We start from the raw sequence: 23,611 nt of genomic DNA on the forward strand, positions 1-23,611 counted from the left end.
GTATAGGCATCGTAGTCTCCTTTTAGTTACCCCGGATATGGCAGTTTGCTTTTTTATTTTATCTTTGTTCTCATTATTATGCTTCAAAGACTTGTGGATCTAAGACTTTGTTTTGAATCTATTTTAATAAGATGGATGCATGCATCCATTGATGCAGAGGCCGGGAGTTAAGTTCCTCCTTTTCAAATAAATAAATAAATTACACCCACGATACTAAATAGTCGTGTCTTTATGTAACGTCACCCGATTCTACATAGACTTGTCTTTACCCTTGTGCCATTATTTCAATATTTTAATTAAACGAATGTTTAAATTTTCCTTGAGTTTATCCATTACTATCTTATTAGCCAATGTAGTTGGCATGTCATTTACGCATGGTCTCGAAAAATTTGAATCACTGCTCCATTGGTCATTTATATGTTGGCTAGGGATATTTAGACGTTACATAGCTTGTCTAAATATGTGTAAGGTTGAGATGGTGAAGGTACTCAATGATTTCATTGATTGTCCAACTGAGATGAATCCTCTTTTTTTGACTTGTTTGATTGAAAGGAGAGATATATATAGATAGACAGACAGATAGGGATAGAGAGGAGAGAGATAGATATATGGATAGAAGCCACATATGCTTGATGCCAGAGGCACACATAATTTCTTGTTTATCTTTCTAATTTTCCCATAAGTGTATGACCGCGACTTCAAACAAAAATCTAACAAGTTTTTTTCCTTCTTTGACAAGTCCATTTGAGTTAAGAAACATGATTATTGTATATTTCAATTTGGAAATGACAACAAGCAGCTCAGTTAGTGATAGATGAGCTTGCCATAATTTTTTTGGGAGAATACACCAAATTGAAATACAACATTGTTCACAATAAAGAATATCTCCTATAAGGTTTCAAAACATCCACTCGAAATCTCCCACTTGGTACCTCACAAACCATTTAGCACTAGTTACATAATATGTTATATTTAGCATTTCTACAGCTATATTGCATTTTAAAATGAAAAAAATAATACAAAAAACCAGGCAGGGAGTCCTAATATTGGTATATGTGATTGTCACATGTTTTTGGGAAGAATAAGAAAAATATTAAGTACAGAGTTGAGTATAAACCTTAAATTTGAAACATGTTTCCATGTATGAATGGGTATGTATAATGTTGATATTATTATCAGATAATTTCTCCAGGGTTAGAAAGCCAATTGCTAAGAAAGGGACAGATTTGACCTATTTATAGCATAATTTTCCAAATTTGACCGAAAATAAAACAAAAAATATTTCTAAAAATACCTAGTAATTATTAAAAATATAGGGAGAAACATAGAAAAATTCAGCTTATTTGTCCTATTAGATTTTACTTTTGCCAGAGATCTTCTTTACCAAAATATGATAAAATATCCACTAAGAAGTAATTGTTGTGGCATTATCCATCCCTGAAATAGGGAGGTTTTTCCTACGTTAAATGGTGTTGCCTCCCATAGCCGCTCCCAGGAAGATAAGCCCACCGGAGAAGTGAGAGAAACTTACCCATGAATGGTCTCCTCCATGTGTCTCGTGCAGTCATAATTTTTCATATTTTAGTGCTAGTTTATACAATTATTATGTAATTTTGGCACAATTTTATATCAATATATTAGACTAACCTATTAATTCGGGGACCATGGCCAATTGCCGTTTTCTTCTCGTGTTTGCACTTTGTAGGAAAAATACTTTATCTTTTCCTAATATATCTTATCTTATCTTACCTACTAATCTCCCATAATAATAATAAAGAGCGCAGTGCTTCTGTCGTCCGTCGTCGGTCGTTTTTCATAAAAGCCCTCGCAGTTTTAGGTAATGAACCCGCAGTCCAGTTTTAAGCCACAACGAACCGTTTTCTGTCATTTTACAGAAACGTCCTCATAGTTTTTATAATCAACCCGTAGTCCTCCCGAGCTCCTCCATGGCGACCAGCCGCTCCATGCTCGAGACCTCGCAGCACGCCGCCGGCCCCTCGCATGCATCTTGCCGGGGAACCACCATCCGCAGTCGAGCCATCCCGCGCCGGCCACCGGCCTGCAGCCAACTCCACTCGCCGGCCCCAAGCGCCGCCTGTACCGCGCCGCCCTCTGCCTCGATCTCCGTCGCCGCCCCCCCGATCCGGTCCGGGGGAGACCATCTCCGCCGCCAACCTGCCACCGGAGCCTCGCCGCCCTCGCCCCTTGCGCCGGTAGAGGATCTGAATGCAGTCAGTTCGTCAGAGTGCGTCTGTTGATTGTCCTGTCGGTCTCTGTAGTGCCGATAGCAACCAACCAATGGCGCTAACTGCAGCTGCCACCCACGCCTCCCGCGCGCTCCCACGGCGGCGCCACCGCCGCGCTCCGGCTCCGTCCACCCGCCTCCCCCTTCCCCTCTCCACGCCGCCACCGCCACCGCCACCGCCACCGCCGCCGCGTCCGTCGACCCTCGACCGTGTGCTCTCGGACCTGGAGGCCCAGCCGCGCCTCCTCACGCCGTCCCTCCTCGCGCCCCTCCTCGCCGCGCTCCCGCTCCACCCGGCCCCGCGCCGCCGCCTCGCGGCCCTCCGCGGCCGCCTGCCGGTCTCCCTCCGCCGCCGCCACCCGGACCTCGCGCTGCGCCTCCTCCACATCCACGCCTCCCTCGGCCTCCTCGCGTACGCGCACCACATCTTCGACCACCTCCTCCCCGCGCGCACCCGTCGGGAGCGCGCGTTCCCGTGGAACTGCCTCGTCGTCGGATACGCCAGCGTCGGCCGCCACGACGACGCGCTCGCGCTCTACCTCCAGATGGACGAGGAGGGCGCGCCGCGCGACGGGTTCACCTTCGAGAGCGCGCTTCGGGCCTGCTCCGGCGCCCTATCCGCCGAGCTCGGTCGGGCCGTGCACCGCGACGCCCTCACAGCCGGCCTCGCCGCCGACGTCTCCGTGTGCGACGCCCTCGTGGAGATGTACGCCCAGTGCGGCGACATGGAGATGGCGTGCCAGGTGTTCGACGCAATGCCGGAGAGGGACGCCGTCTCATGGAACATCTTGCTTGGTGGCTTGCTGGGGCACGGTGGCCTCTCTGCTCAGGCAACGGAGGCCTGGAGGAGGATGCTCGGAGAAGGGCACAAGCCCGACTCCGTCGTGCTGTCGGCGATGCTCTGGCATCACCCTGGTGATGGCAAACAGGGACGGGAGGTTCATGCCTGGGTGATCCGTCATTGGCTTGAGACGGAGTTATCAGTGGCAAACGCTCTGATTGGAATGTACTCCAGAAAGAACCGAGCGGCTCTTCCTAGCACCCGGCCACAGCCCCGCCGGCCACCACGTCGGCGACCGACGATGACGACTGCCACGGCGACGGAGACGGCTGCGGCCCTGAATGAGGGCGCTCGCGCCGGGATGGACAAGTACGAGGAGGTGCGGGACATCGGGTCGGGAAACTTCGGGGTGGCCCGGCTGATGCGCAACCGCGAGAACGACGGGCTCGTCGCCATCAAGCTCATCGAGCGCGGCCACCGGGTCGGCCTTAGAATGGTGGAAAGAAGGCAACAGAGAACGGAAATGCAAAGAAGAGAGATAGGGACAAGGAAGACAGAGTCCGGGAGAGGGATTCAAGTGCCCGGCAGAAGAGATGTGGTGATCTTAGGGCCTGAAAATATGTTAAATGTTGCAATCACTTTACTGTTTACCAGCAAATATGCCATAGGAATTTGAAGCTAGAGAATGTTCTCTTGGATTCCTCTAACAGCTGGTACTGTTTTGTCTGCTCTTGCAACGTTCCGGATGCTACAAGATCCAATCTTCACACTTCCCGGTTTACTTTCGGTGTTTTCCCAGGGAAAAGTTTCAGCTGATCGAGTAGCACAATACCTCCAGGAAGAAGAATTGAAATGCGACGCAATTACAGAAGTACCAAGGAGTGATACAGACAATGATGTGGAGATTGATCATGGAGCATTCAGCTGGGAACTTGAAAACACATCTCCAACTATAACAGATGTAAATTTAAAAGTAAAGAGAGGGATGAAAGTAGCAATATGTGGAATGGTCGGCTCTGGGAAATCCAGTCTATTATCATGCATACTTGGGGAGATGCCTAGGTTAGCCGGGGCTGTGAGGGTCAGTGGGAGCAGAGCATATGTTCCTCAGACTGCATGGATCCTGTCTGGGAACATCAGAGACAACATTCTGTTTGGAAACCCGTATGACAAGGAAAAGTACCAAAAGATAATACAAGCTTGTGCATTGACAAAAGATCTTGAGCTATTTGCAAAAGGTGATTTGACGGAGATTGGAGAAAGAGGAATTAACATGAGTGGTGGACAGAAGCAGAGGATTCAGATTGCAAGGTCAGTGTACGAGGATGCATATATATACCTCTTTGATGATCCCTTCAGTGCAGTAGATGCTCACACTGGAGCCCAATTTTTCAAGGTTTGTTTATTCTCCGTAAACCCATAAAATGTTTGTATGCCGTTAACTTGATAATTTTTTTTTCAGTGCAGTAGATGCTCATACTGGAGGGCAACTTTATCTATGTTTGTATGCAGTTAACTTGATAATTTATTTTCCAAAATTTAGTCGCATATGATTCAAACAGGATAAATATCACCAGTTTTCCTTATTGTTCAACGATTTAGAGACATCACTCTGGACAAATGCTAATAGAATGAACTACTATATTATTCTACAGGATTGCTTCATGGGGATGCTTGAAAACAAAACAATATTGTATGTGACACATCAAGTTGAATTTCTTCCCGCCGCGATTTTGGGTACTCCAAGGTTGGTTGTCGAATCTCATTATAGTTTCTTTTTCCTGAACAATTTTTGTTAACAACAAATCTGATAGGAGTGTGGGCACATGCACTGTAAATCCTGTCATGTTTCTGCAAGTCTGCATAAGAATAATTATTTGATGTTTACTGCTAATCATTGTACCCTTTGCCATTTTGTGACAGTCATCGGTACTACATTCAAGGCCCAAGTCTGCAGTGGGTACACCAGCATACAATGCACCAGACGTTCTTTGTCGCCGGGAATATGATGGTAAGGTGACCTAAAAGAAACCCTTCTTCATATATGATGTGCGTTTTTATGTTTCTGAAATTTGTAAGCACATCTTCTGAGAGCACACCCCTTATGTTCTTCGTCTTGGCATTGTGTATGGATAGATTCACTCATCTTGCTACAACCATGACATGCACAAAAATACATGATGGAGACATGCTGCATTACTTAAAAGAATGAGTTGCCACGCAAAACAAACCTGAAAGTGTTGTTTGGTTGAGCACCATATTTGGGAGTAGAAGTTGTACCAACTCTTTAGGTGATGTTGACTGAAGTTCTACATGAAAAATTATACAAGACCGTGATAGGATATGGTACAGGATGTACTTGACTTTATGGTTTTGATTTTTTGTAGGAAGTTAAATCTGACAGCCCACAGTTTTGTGTCTTGATTATGGAAGTTGAATTCGATTCAACATTAATATCAATGTGAGGAAGGGACTTGGATCATGGACAACGGCTGTTTTGGGAATAGGAAGGCCGTGGCGGAGGAAAAGAAGGTCTTGCCGGAGGGGTTTCGGCTGGAGAGGCATGTGACGGAGGAGTTGAATATTGCATATGCATACCATGAATTTACCAGCCTGGAGAATGGAGAGATCTTCAAATGGTTCGATTCCCATATGGATCACAAGATTTGAAGGCGCATCATTTCTAGATGGCCAGCTTGATGTCGGATTCATGGAGTGTTGCCGGTTTTGAGAGGATGCACCATTATGATTCATCGGAGGTGGAAAGAAAGCAGTATATTCTTATCCTCAAAGCTTGTAGTTTAACATACTCACTTATGGAATATGGTTTCTCATAGTGTCATAATTTCCTTTGCTATTGTGTTCACTGCCGTATTGGTGTCACAGGCAAATGGGTGAACTGCCCTCATTGTTGTTACTGTTGTAACTCATCCCACAGAAATTAAAACTTAAAAAAAAAACTCCTTCCGTCCAAAAATAGATGTCTAGCATTTAACATTATAATTAACATTTATTAAAATTAATGCCGCATAATGACAAAACAAGTAGGTTTTGCATTTTTTTTCTTGCCCGATGCAACGCACGGGTATTTGTACTAGTACTAATAAAGCAAATAGTGCTTCTTACATACGTCATCCAAATTACCCTTAAAGTTGACTAAAATTACCCATCAATGCCACCTATAAGTCATAAAAAACGTTTCAAACAGGAAAATCTCCGGACTGGGCCGGCCCATGTAGTCACCTCCTATATTATGCTCTGGCGTTGGAAAAAGATGCAACACACCTCTTTGGGCCGGCCCATGCATGGGCGCCTGTTTTTTTAGTTTAGTTTTTTTATTTTTCTTTTCAGTTCCATTTTGTTTTTCTACTTTAAATAATTTAGAACTTCAAACAACTTTTCTCAATTTTAAGAAACTGAGAATTTCGAAATAAAATATTTAAAAAAACATTTTTTTAGAATTCAAAAACTACTCAGGAGTTTTGAAAAATGTTTGCATATAAAAAATGTTTAAACTTTGAGAAAATGTCCATAAAATAAAAAAGTCAACGATTTTAAACAAAAGTCCGTGTTAAAATCTTAAAAACAGCTCGTGCCTCTGTTTTTAGTCTCATTTTTTATTTTCAATTTTTTGTTCCATTTTTTATTTTAAATAATTTAGAACTTTGAATTTTTTTTGCAATTTATAAAACTGAGAATTTTGAAATAAAAGTTTGAAGAAATATAAAATGTTTGTGAATTCAAAAAATGCTTAGGATTTTTGAAAAATATTCGCATATTCAGAAAAATGTTCATGATTTTGAGAACAATGTTGGTGAAAACAATAAAAGTCCATGATTTTGAAAAAAAGTTTGTGTGTTATTTTTTGAGTGCAATTGAAAAAAATGTTTGCTAATTCCAAAAATGTTCATGCATTTCAAGAAATGTCCTAAAATTTTAAAGACATAATATGATCAGCACCATTGGAGATTATAACTGTTTTTGTCCCGTTGCAACGCACGGGTCCTTTTGCTAGTAATACTAAAGTACGGAGTGCTTCTGTCGTCCGTCGTGGTTATTTTGTAATAAAACCCATGTAGTTTTAGTTAATCAACCCACAATACGTATTTAAGTTAAAAAGAATCATTTTTTTGTACAAGTCATCATATTGTTCGGTTCTTATAAACAACGAGACCCATAAGAATCACTAGCGCTTCGACAACGTAGTGGCAAGCGTTACTCTTTTCCCTATGAGAGAGCTGGGTTTGATGCAGGTGCCTCCTTTACTTTTTCATTATCCTATTTTCTCTATGATAGCTGATGGGCTGCATTGGGCCCAATAACTCTCTGTTTTACTTCTTTTTTTCAGGCAATTTCAAATGCTTTTTAAATTATTCATATCTTTCAAACCTCAACTCTAAATCTAACGTGTTATATATGAAAATCCATCAAAAAATATATAGATTTCAAATATGTTATTATCTTGATGCTAGTAATTTCTAAAATTACATTTAGGTTGCCTATTATATATGTTTTGTTCCTCATTAATGGAAACAAGTGGCTTAATGTTGATTCCCATATTGTTTAAAGTGTCGTCGAGTGTGTGTATGGGGATGATTTATATTCTCCCGTTGCAACACACGGACATATGTGCTAGTAGAGACCAAAAGATCAAAAGGTAAATATGCCACGGAGACTGAAAATAGTGAGAACACCATGTAAAAGAGAGCTACCATAGGGGGTGGGCCCCATGCAGCCTTACAATATGCCCAAGGACCTGGCTGAGCCGTCCTTAGGTCTCCATTCCATCGCCTCTCTATCCATGTAGCTCTATATATATATACCTGAAACATCTGGGAAGATTTACTGATGGAATTTTTCGCCGCCACCTCGCGTCCCGCGGTGATTTAATCTGTACACATTTATTGCTACCCTTTCAAAGGGGGAATCTGTATGCCGCCACCACCTCGTGTTCATTGACTGATCCAATTTAAAGAAATTTTTCACTGCCGCAACCTCGAGTTTAGCGCCGATCCAATATGGAGACATTTTCCGTTACTATTCCGAATGGGGAATTCGAAGGATCTATCTTTATTAGCCTCGCTTCTTGGATGACCATGTGTGAGTAGTTACCCTTAAACGATGCGTCTATAAAAGTAGCGTTGTGACACCCACTCTCCTTGTTTCATCGATACAACGATCACATGAGATGCCCGATTTGCATACATCTGATGTAATTCTCGGTGTGTTTGTTGGATGAGATGATGTTTCTCATTATGATGAGATTATGTATGTATTTATATCTGGATTCTTTTGAGTTCATTGGTGCATGATTAATCGACATATATGCTCTTAGATATATTAATATTTTACTATCCATGATCTGATGAATGATCTTCAAGAAGGAGTTGTGCCTTTTAGTTGGTTTAACCATGCAAGTAATCTATCTCAGTGATAGAAGAAGAAAAGACGTTTAGTGTGTTATTGACACTAAGGATAAAAAAGGTTGTTGAGTAGTTGTCGCAGAACTAGAGGTAAAGAGAATACAATATATAAATTATGCAACATTTCATAATGTAATGCTCTATTTTACTTAATACCTAGAAATTTATGTTCGATACACGGTGCCGAGTGGAGTATTAGCTGTAGAAGCAAATTGATGACATTTTATAAGCACTAGGAAGTAATGCCTATATGCAATCATGATATGTATGATCATATCATAAACACAACAATTTAATCAATACACCATTGTAATTTGTTCAACCACCAATTGCTTTCGTGGAGAGATTAAACTAGTGACGCTATGCATCCTGATTCTCTATTTTTCATAATCACAATCTCGATCTCTTTATTTTGTGTTGTTTTAGAATCCAAACATCCTCATTAATATTTGCAACTAGCAAAGCTGGTGAGAATGAAAACATCACAAGAAGTGTTGGGGACCAGGTGAAATTTTCTTAATTCGGTGTTGGTGTGGATCATTCACGAGTTTGGAGAACCCTGTGGATTGTTAACATTGGTTCTTCACTAAGGGAAGAACAGATGCTAGCTGCAAACTCTTGCACTTAGGGATCCAAAATATATTAATTTAACATGCATAGTACTAGAGGGGGATATCCGGAAGCACCTGCCACCATTTCTGGCGCAACCATGGGGTACGTGTGGAGAACCCGACTTGTAAGTCGCGATCACCGAACGTACGTGTACAGTGATCTCAGAGATCAATGCTCACTGAACACTCAGTTACTGAATAACAAGATGTTGGAATTATGCCCTAGAGGCAATAATAAATGTATAGTTATTATTATAATTCCTGTATCAAGATAATAGTTTATCATCCATGCTATAATTGTATTGAATGAAGACTCATTTACATGTGTGGATACATAGACAAAACACCGTCCCTAGCATGCCTCTAGTTGGCTAGCCAGTTGATCAATGATAGTCAGTGTCTTCTGATCATGAACAAAGTGTTGCTGCTTGATAACTGGATCACGTCATTGGGAGAATCACGTGATGGACTAGACCCAAACTAATAGACGTAGCATGTTGATCGTGTCATTTTGTTGCTACTGTTTTCTGCGTGTCAAGTATTTATTCCTATGACCATGAGATCATATAACTCACTGACACCGGAGGAATGCTTTGTGTGTATCAAACGTCGCAACGTAACTGGGTGACTATAAAGATGCTCTACAGGTATCTCCGAAGGTGTTAGTTGAGTTAGTATGGATCAAGACTGGGATTTGTCACTCCGTGTGACGGAGAGGTATCTCGGGGCCCACTCGGTAATACAACATCACACACAAGCCTTGCAAGCAATGTAACTTAGTGTAAGTTGCGGGATCTTGTATTACGGAACGAGTAAAGAGACTTGCCGGTAAACGAGATTGAAATAGGTATGCGGATACTGAAGATCGAATCTCGGGCAAGTAACATACCGAAGGACAAAGGGAATGACATACGGGATTATACGAATCCTTGGCACTGAGGTTCAAACGATAAGATCTTCGTAGAATATGTAGGATCCAATATGGGCATCCAGGTCCCGCTATTGGATATTGACCGAGGAGTCTCTCGGGTCATGTCTACATAGTTCTCGAACCCGCAGGGTCTGCACACTTAAGGTTCGACGTTGTTTTATGCGTATTTGAGTTATATGGTTGGTTACCGAATGTTGTTCGGAGTCCCGGATGAGATCACGGACGTCAAGAGGGTTTCCGGAATGGTCCGGAAACGAAGATTGATATATAGGATGACCTCATTTGATTACCGGAAGGTTTTCGGAGTTACCGGGAATGTACCGGGAATGACGAATGGGTTCCGGGAGTTCACCGGGGGGGGGGGGCAACCCACTCCGGGGAGGCCCATAGGCATTGGGGGAGCCACACCAGCCCTTAGTGGGCTGGTGGGACAGCCCACAAGTGCCCAATGCGCCAAGAGAAGAAAAATCAAGAGGAAAGGAAAAAAAAGGGGGAAGGAGGTGGGAAGGAAGGGGGACTCCTCCCACCAAACCAAGTCCAACTCGGTTTGGGGGGGGAGTCCTCCCCCCTTGGCTCGGCCGACTCCTTGGGGGTCCTTGGACCCCAAGGCAAGGCCCCCCTCCTTCCCACCTATATATACGGAGGTTTTAGGGCAGATTTGAGACGACTTTCCCACGGCTGCCCGACCACATACCTCCATGGTTTTTCCTCTAGATCGCGTTTCTGCGGAGCTCGGGCGGAGCCCTGCTGAGACAAGGTCATCACCAACCTCCGGAGCACCGTCACGCTGCCGGAGAACTCTTCTACCTCTCCGTCTCTCTTGCTGGATCAAGAAGGCCGAGATCATCGTCGAGCTGTACGTGTGCTGAACGCGGAGGTGCCGTCCGTTCGGTACTAGATCGTGGGACTGATCGCGGGATTGTTCGCGGGGCGGATCGAGGGACGTGAGGACGTTCCACTACATCAACCGCGTTCTCTAACGCTTCTGCTGTACGGTCTACAAGGGTACGTAGATCACTCATCCCCTCTCGTAGATGGACATCACCATGATAGGTCTTCGTGCGCGTAGGAAAATTTTTGTTTCCCTTGCGGCGTTCATCAACAGTGGCATCATGAGCTAGGTTCATGCGTAGATGTCTTCTCGAGTAGAACACAAAAGTTTTTGTGGGCGGTGATGTGCGTTTTGCTGCCCTCCTTAGTCTTTTCTTGATTCCGCGGTATTGTTGGATTGAAGCGGCTTGGACCGACATTACTCGTACGCTTACGAGAGACTGGTTTCATCGTTACGAGTAACCCCCTTTGCTCAAAGATGACTGGCAAGTGACGGTTTCTCCAACTTTAGTTGAATCGGATTTGACCGAGGAGGTCCTTGGATGAGGTTAAATAGCAACTCATATATCTCCGTTGTGGTGTTTGCGTAAGTAAGATGCGATCCTACTAGATACCCTTGGTCACCACGTAAAACATGCAACAACAAAATTAGAGGACGACTAACTTGTTTTTGCAGGGTATGATTGTGATGTGATATGGCCAACGATGTGATGTGATATATTGGATGTATGAGATGATCATGTTGTAATAGAAATATCGACTTGCACGTCGATGGTACGACAACCGGCAGGAGCCATAGGGTTGTCTTTATACTAACGTTTGTGCTTGCAGATGCGTTTACTATTTTGCTAGGATGTAGCTTTAGTAGTAATAGCATAAGTAGCACGACAACCCCGATGGCAACACGTTGATGGATGATCATGGTGTGGCGCCGGTGACAAGAAGATCGTGCCGGTGCTTTGGTGATGGAGATCAAGAAGCACGTGATGATGGCCATATCATGTCACTTATGAATTGCATGTGATGTTAATCCTTTTATGCACCTTATTTTGCTTAGAACGACGGTAGCATTATGAGGTGATCTCTCACTAAAATTTCAAGACGAAATTGTGTTCTCCCCGACTGTGCACCGTTGCTACAGTTCGTCGTTTCGAGACACCACGTGATGATCGGGTGTGATAGACTCAACGTTCACATACAACGGGTGCAAAACAGTTGCGCACGCGGAACACTCGGGTTAAGCTTGACGAGCCTAGCATGTGCAGACATGGCCTCGGAACACATGAGACCGAAAGGTCGATCATGAATCATATAGTTGATATGATTAGCATAGGGATGTTTACCACTGAAACTATACTCAACTCACATGATGATCGGACTTGGGATAGTGTAAGTGGATCATGAACCACTCAAAGGACTAGAGAGATGTACTTTTTGAGTGGGAGTTTAGCATATAATTTGATTAAGTTGAACTCTAATTATCTTGAACATAGTCTAAGTCCACTTTGAATATATTTGTGTTGTAGATCATGGCTCACGCGACAGTCATCCTGAATTTTAATACGTTCCTAGAGAAAGCTAAGTTGAAAGATGATGGAAGCAACTTTGTAGACTGGGCTCGTAATCTTAAGCTAATCTTACAAGCTGGGAAGAAGGATTATGTCCTTAATGCTGCGCTAGGAGATGAACCACCCGCTACTGCTGATCAGGATGTTAAGAACGCTTGGTTAGCACGTAAGGAGGACTACTCAATAGTTCAATGTGCAGTCTTGTATGGCTTAGAACCGGGACTTCAACGTCGCTTTGAGCGTCATGGGGCATTTGAGATGTTCCAGGAGTTGGAGTTTATCTTTCAGAAGAACGCCCGGATCGAGAGGTATGAGACCTCCGATAAATTCTATGCTTGCAAGATGGAGGAAAACTCGTCTGTCAGTGAACATGTGCTCAAAATGTCTGGGTACTCAAACCGTCTAGCTGAGCTGGGAATTGAACTCCCGCAAGAAGCTATCACTGACAGACTCCTTCAATCACTGCCACCAAGCTATAAAGGCTTTGTGTTGAACTACAACATGCAAGGGATGAACAAGTCTCCCGGCAAGTTGTTTGCGATGCTGAAAGTCACAGAGTCTGAACTCCGCAAAGAGCATCAAGTGTTGATGGTGAGAAAGACCACTAGTTTCAAGAGAAACGGCAAAGGCAAGAAGGGCAATTCGAAGAAGAGCGGCAAGCCTGTTGCCAATCCGCCGAAGAAACCCAAGGCTAGACCTAAGCCTGAAACAGAGTGCTTCTATTGCAAGGGTATGGGTCACTAGAAGCGCAATTGCCCCAAGTATCTGGCAGATAAGAAGGCGGGCAAAGAAAAATCAGGTATATTTGATATACATGTTATTGATGTGTACTTAACCGGCTCTCGTAGTAGTGCCTGGGTATTTGATACCGGTTCTGTTGCTCACATTTGCAACTCGAAGCAGGAACTGCGGAATAGACGAAGGCTGGCGAAAGACGAAGTGACGATGCGCGTAGGAATCGGTTCCAAGGTTGTTGCAATCGCCGTCGGCACAGTGTCACTTCAGCTACCATCGGGATTAGTGATGAACTTAAATCATTGTTATTTAGTGCCTGCGTTGAGCATGAACATTATATCTGGATCTTGTTTATTGCGAGACGGTTACTCTTTTAAGTCTGAGAATAATGGTTGTTCAATTTCTATGAGTAACATCTTTTATGGTCATGCACCGAATGTGAGAGGATTGTTCATATTGAATCTTGATAGCAATACGCATATACATAACATTGAGACCAAAAGAGTTAGAGTAAACAATGATAGCACCATATTTTTGTGGCACTGCCGCTTGGGTCATATTGGTGTAAAGCGCATGAAAGAAACTCCATGTTGATGGACTTTTGGAGTCACTTGACTTTTATTCACTTGACACGTGCGAACCATGCCTTATGGGCAAGATGACTAAGACTCCGTTCTCCGGAACAATGGAGCGTGCAAGTGACTTGTTGGAAATCATACATACCGATGTGTGTGGTCCAATGAGCGTAGAGGCACGCGGCGGATATCGTTATTTTCTCACCTTCACTGACGATTTAAGTAGATATGGTTATGTCTACTTGATGAAGCACAAGTCTGAAACATTTGAAAAGTTCAAGCAATTTCAGAGTGAAGTGGAAAATCATCGTAACAAGAAGATCAAGTTCCTACGGTCTGATCGTGGGGGTGAATATCTGAGTTTCGAGTTTGGTGCTCACTTAAGACAATGTGGAATAGTTTCGCAGTTAACACCGCTTGGAACACCACAGCGTAATGGTGTGTCCGAACGTCGTAATCGTACTTTGTTAGAGATGGTGCGATCTATGATGTCTCTTACTGATTTGCCGTTATCATTTTGGGGCTATGCATTAGAAACAGCTGCATTCACTTTAAATAGGACACCATCAAAATCCGTTGAGACGACACCATACGAAATGTGGTATGGCAAAAGGCCAAAGTTGTCGTTTCTTAAAGTTTGGGGATGTGATGCTTATGTCAAAAAGCTTCAGCCTGAAAAGCTGGAACCCAAAGCGGAAAAGTGCATCTTCATAGGTTACCCAAACGAGACAGTTGGGTACACCTTCTATCTCAAATCCGAGGGCAAAGTGTTTGTTGCTAAAAACGGAGCTTTTCTCGAGAAGGAGTTTCTCTCGAGAGAATTGAGTGGGAGGAAGATAGAACTTGACGAGGTTGTCGAACCTCTCATCCCTCTGGATGGTGGCGCAGGGCAAGGGGAAACCTCTGTCGTTGCGACGCCGGTTGAGGAGGAAGTTAATGATGATGATCATGAAACTCCAGTTCAATTTTCTGTTGAACCACGCAGGTCGACGAGATCACGCGCTGCTCCAGAGTGGTCCGGTAATCCCGTCTTATCAATCATGTTGTTAGACAACAATGAACCTGCAAATTATGAAGAAGCAATGGTGGGCCCAGATTCCAACAAATGGCTAGAAGCCATGAAATCCGAGATAGGATCCATGTATGAGAACAAAGTGTGGACTTTGGAGATACTGCCTGAGGGCCGCAAGGCTATTCAGAACAAATGGATCTTGAAGAAGAAGACGGACGCTGACGGCAATGTGACCGTTCATAAAGCTCGACTTGTGGCAAAGGGTTTTTCACAAGTTCCAGGAGTTGACTACGATGAGACTTTCTCACCCGTAGCGATGCTTAAGTCCGTCAGAATCATGTTAGCAATAGCTGCATTTTTCGATTATGAAATCTGGCAGATGGATGTCAAAACGGCGTTCCCTAACGATTTCCTTAAGGAAGAGTTGTATATGATGCAACCCGAATGTTTTGTCGATCCTAAAAATGCTGAAAAGGTGTGCAAGCTCCAGCGATCCATTTATGGACTGGTGCAAGCATCTCGGAGTTGGAACAAACGCTTTGATGAGGTGATCAAAGCATTTGGGTTTATACAAGTGGTTGGAGAATCTTGTATTTACAAGAAAGTGAGTGGGAGCTCTGTGGCGTTTCTAATATTATATGTGGATGACATATTACTGATTGGAAACAACGTAGAGCTTTTGGAGAGCATAAAAGGTTACTTGAATAAAAGTTTCTCTATGAAGGACCTAGGAGAAGCTGCTTACATTCTAGGCATTAAGATCTATAGGGATAGATCAAAACGCCTGATAGGACTTTCACAAAGCACATACCTTGATAAAGTTTTGAAGAGGTTCAAAATGGAACAGTCCAAGAAAGGGTTGTTGCCAGTTTTACAAGGTACGAGATTGAGTAAGACTCAGTGCCCAGCAACTGATGAAGATAGAGAGCATATGCGCTCCGTCCCCTATGCTTCAGCCATAGGTTCTATCATGTATGCAATGCTGTGCACTAGACCGGATGTTAGCCTGGCCATAAGTATGGCAGGAAGGTTCCAGAGTAATCCAGGAGTGGATCACTGGACCGCGGTCAAGAATATCCTGAAGTACCTGAAAAGGACTAAGGAGATGTTTCTCGTGTATGGAGGTGACGAAGAGCTCGCCGTAAAAGGTTACGTCGATGCAAGCTTTGACACAGATCCGGACGACTCTAAGTCGCAAACCGGATACGTATTTATTCTTAATGGGGGTGCAGTAAGCTGGTGCAGTTCCAAGCAAAGCGTCGTAGCAGATTCTACATGTGAAGCGGAGTACATGGCTGCCTCGGAGGCGGCTAAGGAGGGTGTCTGGATGAAGCAGTTCATGACGGATCTTGGAGTGGTGCCAAGTGCACTGGATCCAATAACCCTGTTCTGTGACAATACTGGTGCCATTGCCTTAGCAAAGGAACCATGGTTTCACAAGAAGACCAGACACATCAAACGACGCTTCAACCTCATCCGCGACTACGTCGAGGAGGAGGACGTAAATATATGCAAAGTGCACACAGATCTGAATGTAGCAGACCCGCTGACTAAACCTCTTCCATGGCCAAAACATGATCGACACAAGAACTGTATGGGTGTTAGATTTATTACAGTGTAATTCACATGGTGATGTGAGGGCTAGATTATTGACTCTAGTGCAAGTGGGAGACTGTTGGAATTATGCCCTAGAGGCAATAATAAATGTATAGTTATTATTATAATTCCTGTATCAAGATAATAGTTTATTATCCATGCTATAATTGTATTGAATGAAGACTCATTTACATGTGTGGATACATAGACAAAACACCGTCCCTAGCATGCCTCTAGTTGGCTAGCCAGTTGATCAATGATAGTCAGTGTCTTCTGATCATGAACAAAGTGTTGTTGCTTGATAACTGGATCACGTCATTGGGAGAATCACGTGATGGACTAGACCCAAACTAATAGACGTAGCATGTTGATCGTGTCATTTTGTTGCTACTGTTTTCTGCGTGTCAAGTATTTATTCCTATGACCATGAGATCATATAACTCACTGACACCGGAGGAATGCTTTGTGTGTATCAAACGTCGCAACGTAACTGGGTGACTATAAAGATGCTCTACAGGTATCTCCGAAGGTGTTAGTTGAGTTAGTATGGATCACGACTGGGATTTGTCACTCCGTGTGACGGAGAGGTATCTCGGGGCCCACTCGGTAATACAACATCACACACAAGCCTTGCAAGCAATGTAACTTAGTGTAAGTTGCGGGATCTTGTATTACGGAACGAGTAAAGAGACTTGCCGGTAAACGATATTGAAATAGGTATGCGGATACTGACGATCGAATCTCGGGCAAGTAACATACCGAAGGACAAAGGGAATGACATACGGGATTATACGAATCCTAGGCACTGAGGTTCAAACGATAAGATCTTCGTAGAATATGTAGGATCCAATATGGGCATCCAGGTCCCGCTATTGGATATTGACCGAGGAGTCTCTCGGGTCATGTCTACATAGTTCTCGAACCCGCAGGGTCTGCACACTTAAGGTTCGACGTTGTTTTATGCGTATTTGAGTTATATGGTTGGTTACCGAATGTTGTTCGGAGTCCCGGATGAGATCACGGACGTCACGAGGGTTTCTGGAATGGTCTGGAAACGAAGATTGATATATAGGATGACCTCATTTGATTACCGGAAGGTTTTCGGAGTTACCGGGAATGTACCGGGAATGACGAATGGGTTCCGGGAGTTCACCGGGGGGGGGGGGGGGGGGCAACCCACCCCGGGGAGGCCCATAGGCATTGGGGGAGCCACACCAGCCCTTAGTGGGCTGGTGGGACAGCTCGCAAGTGCCCAATGCGCCAAGAGAAGAAAAATCAAGAGGAAAGGAAAAAAAAAGGGGGAAGGAGGTGGGAAGGAAGGGGGACTCCTCTCACCAAACCAAGTCCAACTCGGTTTGGGGGGAGTCCTCCCCCCCTTGGCTCGGCCGACTCCTTGGGGGTCCTCGGACCCCAAGGCAAGGCCCCCCTCCTTCCCACCTATATATACGGAGGTTTTAGGGCAGATTTGAGACGACTTTCCCACGGCTGCCCGACCACATACCTCCACGGTTTTTCCTCTAGATCGCGTTTCTGCGGAGCTCGGGCGGAGCCCTGCTGAGACAAGGTCATCACCAACCTCCGGAGCGCCGTCACGCTGCCGGAGAACTCTTATACCTCTCCGTCTCTCTTGCTGGATCAAGAAGGCCGAGATCATCGTCGAGCTGTACGTGTGCTGAACGCGGAGGTGCCGTCCGTTCGGTACTAGATCGTGGGACTGATCGCGGGATTGTTCGCGGGGCGGATCGAGGGACGTGAGGACGTTCCACTACATCAACCGCGTTCTCTAACGCTTCTGCTGTACGGTCTACAAGGGTACGTAGATCACTCATCCCCTCTCGTAGATGGACATCACCATATAGGTCTTCGTGCGCGTAGGAAAATTTTTGTTTCCCTTGCGGCGTTCATCAACACAAGAGTCTTACAAACATACATAACGTCTGATACAAATAGGGCCATCAAGGCCAAGTCATTGCATAGATACGACCTCGAGACCGACACACCAACATACTAGTGAATGCGGATAACTTGAAGGATAACGTGAACCCATGCCATCTGCCTAAACCTACACACATTTCGACCGGGAAGCGTCCTAGATCGCATGTTCGTCCCTGACGAAATCTTCTCCGAACTCCGGTTCTTCTATGTCTGGCCAATTAAAGAACCAGTAGCAAGCCAACGAGTACTTTGAATGTACTCGCAATCAACCCATGATATGGAACAAGGCAATAACGAAGTATAACATAATACTAGTATGCTGATTTTGCGGAAAGCTGGTTTTTTCCTAGTGCAACAACATGATCAAGTTCTTGGACGACATGCACCACAAGGCACAACGGTAACCCGATGAACAGGTTACAGATATCAATATCAACTGAGGGTCGGACATCCCATGTCCACCCATCACGCCAAGTCACCTGACTTAGCTCGAGTATCATCTTTCCCCATGTCACCATATTTATCTTATATGACCCCACGCACACACACTTGGTTTATGCGGAAATGACTAGACGTAGTTTAAGCAGGATTATCCAACTGTCCTTGACCGTGGACACGACTATTCGAATAGTTTTACACTATGCAAAGGTTGCACGCTGTACCCACAAGACTCGGGGAACTTCCATGTCATCCACGACTTATGATATATAATATACCCGAGGTAAGCACCCGAACAATGCTTTTCCGATGATAACACTAAACAAAGAGTCCAGTCGTTGGTGCCATCCCTCATGATGTACATCATAAGTAGGAGCCTCGCTCTAGATCATATCATCCATGAGTGCACGCAACGGTGTGCCTAGATCCTGTAAAAACAACATGGTCGCTCTACCTGGCACGACACCACCACGAGAGTGACCACGTCACCCTCGTCACTAGTAATGCAGGCTCCCTGTTAGTATCGATCAAGGTAATCAACAAAGCCCCGTCCCATAAGGGGTATCATGGTCGCACATGTAAGGTTCGGACGGTTGACAAATCTTAAATCTAATCCCATTTTTGAAACCGCACACACAAAACCTTTGTCGGTACACCACTTCTTTCTCAAGTGGTTATCCATCTCAACACCATCACCCTCGGGCATTAGTGGCACCGGACGAGTTTTTTGAAAAAAATCCGTTGTAACACAACCTTCGTCATCACCATGCATATTCCCGTCCCTGCCTGCGTATTAACTACTAGCAACTAACTACATCCCACATACACTAACACTACAAGAATTAGCTTCTTTGCCGTCTGCCATCACAGACGGCAAAGAGTAAATCCCGGACGGCAAAGAGAATATAACAAACGACAAAGAATCTCACGGCCGGCAAAATTTCTGCGTCAGCCTACGACGACATTGTAGCTTCTTTGCCGTCTGTCTCCCCAAAGCGGACGGCAAAGAGCTTTGCCGTCAACTTTTCATAGGAGCAGTCGGCAAAGTGGTCGAGACGGCAGCCGACAGGCGTTGCCTCCATTAGGGGCTAACGGAGGCTTTGCCGTCTGCCTCCCCCCTCTTCTTTGCCGTCTGCCTCCCCCCTCTTCTGTGCCGTCTGCCTCCCCTGTCCTCTTCTTTGCCGTCAGCCTCCACCTCCTCCACCCCTCCTCTGTGCCCTCTTCTCTGCCGTCTGCCCCCTGGAAGCAGACGACAAAGATACTATATGGCCAGCTGCTACTGCCCAGGTTGCACAGCTCGGCGCCACGTGGCCCTTTGCCGTCGGCCAGCTGACGGCAAAGGCCTTTGCCATCAGCTGGCAGACGACAAAGAGCCTATATTGTCACATTTTTTTTTATTTTTTCTATTTCACAACACATATACATATAATTCATAGCACATATATGATAAATAGGTCACAACACATATATGATATACATATAAAGCTCATCGATGCCATTTGTTCATCAACGTACATCCCATATATCAAAAGAACCAACACATACAAAGATTCATCCATATATACATACATATAGTGGCACATATATTGTTCATCCATATATACATATACATATAGTTCCACATTGTTCATCAACTCAAATAATAACGGAAACTAAAGCACTCCAATGCCAGCTTCCATGCATGTAGTACATCCAATCTGCAAAATGGGAATAAGAAAGTCAGAAGAAGAAGAAGAACAACATATATATGACAAATAAGCTAAATTGAAGAAGAAAGAGAAGAAGGAAGAAGAGAACAAGGAGAAGAAAAACAAGAAGGAGGAGGAGGAGGAGGAGGGGAAGGGGAAGGAGAAGGAGGAGGAGAATAAGAAAAAATAAGAGAAGAAGAAGGAGAAGAAGGAGGATAAGAAGGAGGAGAGAAGAAGAAGGAGAAGAAAGAGGGCTCCTTCTTCTCCTCCTTCTCCTTCTTCTTCTCTTCTGCTCCTCCTCCTCCTTCTTCTTCTCCTTCTCCTTCTCCTTCTCCTTCTCTTCTTCTTCTCTTCTTCTTCTTCTTCTTCCTTCTTTTCATTTCTCCTCTTCTCCTCTTCTTGGAGCTAAATTAGCTAACTATGTCTTTTTGGAGCTAAATGGGCTAATTATGTCATTATAGAGGAAAACAAGCTAAGTATATAATATTAATGAGCTAACCAAGGTTCTTATGCCATTTTGAGCTTATAATGTCTTTTAGGAGCTAAATTGGCTAATTATGTCATTGTTGGAGAAATTAAGGCAAGGAGAATATGAAAGAGGAGAAGAAAGAGGAGGAGGAGGAGAAGAAGAAGAAATAAAGAAGAAGGAGGAGAAGGAGGAGGAGGAGGAGAAGGACTAGAAGGTCCTTGGCCTTATCCTCCTTCTCGTCCTCCTCCTCCTTCTCCTTCTTTTCTTCTTCTTCTTCTTCTTTCTTTTCATTTTTCTTATTTCTTCTCCTCTTCTCCTCTTCTTGGAGCTAAATTAGCTAACTATGTCTTTTTGGAGCTAAATGGGCTAATTATGTCATTGTTGGGGAAATTAAGGCAAGGAGAATATGAAAGAGGAGAAGAGAAACTTACCGTAGTGGTCATCAAGGAGGAGAAACACCTGGAGAAGGGTCGTGCGATGCCGCTTGGGAGTTATTCTGCAAAATAGATATTTTGCAATGTCTGAGTTAGCATGATGACACTCAATTATTAATACTAGTTTATAATGAAACTCACCGTGCCAATCAAAGAGAAGACGGGCATCGGCGGAGGGACTTGACCGCTCTTCTTGCACAGACCGTGAAGAGTGGGTCGTATTAGTTAGTAATGAAACCGACATTACACACATGATTTGGCTAATGTGAAAAAAACTTACCATAAAAAGCTCGTACAGGGCCCGTTGACCCGCCTCATTCCGGGACCTCTCCTCCTGAACCAATCGTGCCGTGGTCTGGTCCCTCTCATCAAGATCAGCCTGACTTGCCAATCTCTCTTTCTCAAGAGCAGCCTCAAGAGCAGCCTGGCTTGCCAATCTCTCTTTCTCAAGAGCAGCCTGGTTTGCCAATCTCTCTTTCTGAAGAGCAGCCTGAAACACCATTCCTCGTTACCATAGTAATGATCTATGGTGACACACATAATGAAATGGATGAAAGTGTTCTTAGTCCGTACAACTAACCTCGACAGGTTATCCGCATCAGTAACCTCTACGAGTTCCAGGTCTTCTGGTTTCGGCTCATGGCTGGAGTCGGATTCATTGTCGCTGTCTACTTCCATGTTCTTGGGTGAAGCACGGCGGTTCTTGAAACGTTTCTTGGAAAGACGTGTTTCTTGGAAGAATTCTCCATCATATGTGTCTGGGTTAATGTGAGGTTCATAATCCTGTTCATTTGGGAGAGGTGGTCTGACATGTAGCGGCACTTCATAAACAACATACCAACCTTCCAGATTCTTATCCGTTTGGCATGCCCACGGTAGATAGAAAACTTGGGTCGCCTGTTGAGCCGTAATATAGACATCGGGATCATCTAAATGGGTGTTTGGATTGATTTCGACTAGTCCTATATGTTCATGAGTCCTTCTAGTCTTCTTCGGCTGGAACCAATAACATTTGAAGACTACGACGTTCGGTGGGTTTTCACCATAGAACTGAAGTTCATAAATTGCTTCAACTCTTCCATAATACTCGATAACACCTTCGCCGATAGCAGAGACACCACAATTTGTAGATTTCCGGTCGGGCATAGATAGCTCTTTGCCAAAGGTACGAAAGAGATATCCGTTGATGTTGTATTTCTCAAATGAACGGACCTTATAGTCAAAGCCATTAGCGACTTGTCTCAATTCGGCGTCCATAGACTCTGAATTAGCATACAAGTTTAATACGAAACGACTGTTGCATTAGCCGCAAGTTAGACCAAGAAATGAAATGGTCCATTATTGATAATTACCGTTTGTTTGAACCAAGAGATGAAACCGGGATAGCCGCCTCCTGTCTTTGACAGAAGCTCATACTCTTCGACGGAATCATTTTCGATCACCGCTCCATCCGAGAATTTGGCGACGTAACGACTGTTTGAAATATCTGGGAATAAGAGCAGTTCAAATGAATTAGAAGTTACGGGAAAATGTGCCGAGAACTCACTCGATGTACGGCCGCACTTCTGTTAGGTTGTTGAAGATATACAACGAAATGTTCCGCCATTCTTCGACATCCAACGTTATTAGTTTCAAAGCACCGGCTGGTGCGAGCTTCCCTTTGAATAGGCTGAGGTTGGACCCACCTTTTTTAGGGTCTGCATCATTGTGCCGAGGCTTCGGATTATGCAAATGATGATTTTTGGCTTCGTAGTGTGCTGTCACAAAGTTTGCCACCTCCTCGGTAATGAATGCCTCAGCCATCGATGCTTCAATTCTACGCTTATTTTTACATTTAGCTCGAAGGGTCTTCTGCATCCTCTCAGTTGCATAGCACCAACGATCTTGCACGGGCCGACCCAATCTTGCCTCGGTCGGTAGATGTAAAATCAAATGCTGCATTCGATTAAAGAAGCCATGTGGAAAGATCTTCTCTAACTTGCACAACAACTCCGGTGCAAACTCCTCCATGTCTTCTACCACGCCAAGCAACAATTCTTTCGCACAAAGAACACGGAAGAAATAACTCAGCTCCGCCAGTACTAGCCATTCATCCTCGGGAATAAAGCCACGTGACATCACCGGCATTACCCGCTCTAGCCATATGTGCCAATCATGACTCTTGAGACCAAAGATTTTTATTTTTTCAAGACTCGCTCCCCTCTTTAGATTCGCTGCATACCCATCGGGGAACATCAAGTGCATTTTGACCCACAAGATAATTTCCCTCATAGCTGGCCTTCCAAGATTGAACCATGCCTTTGGCTTCGACCACTTCTGCTTTCCTTTGCCTTCTCGCA

The 23,611-nt window shown here is 44.4% G+C and overlaps 1 protein-coding gene across 1 annotated transcript; it reads left to right on the forward strand.

Annotated features, from left to right (window-relative positions):
• Positions 1–2,298: 2,298 nt before the first annotated feature.
• LOC123409565 lies at positions 2,299–4,547 on the forward strand. The gene is made up of 4 exons (XM_045102431.1): positions 2,299–3,624; positions 3,737–3,739; positions 3,826–4,422; positions 4,539–4,547. Exons 1-4 carry the CDS (start codon positions 2,299–2,301, stop codon positions 4,545–4,547), a joined length of 1,935 nt encoding a protein of 644 aa, XP_044958366.1.
• Positions 4,548–23,611: the final 19,064 nt, after the last annotated feature.

The sequence above is a fragment of the Hordeum vulgare genome, chromosome 7H, assembly GCF_904849725.1.
Source record: "Hordeum vulgare subsp. vulgare chromosome 7H, MorexV3_pseudomolecules_assembly, whole genome shotgun sequence".
Taxonomy (NCBI): domain Eukaryota; kingdom Viridiplantae; phylum Streptophyta; class Magnoliopsida; order Poales; family Poaceae; genus Hordeum; species Hordeum vulgare.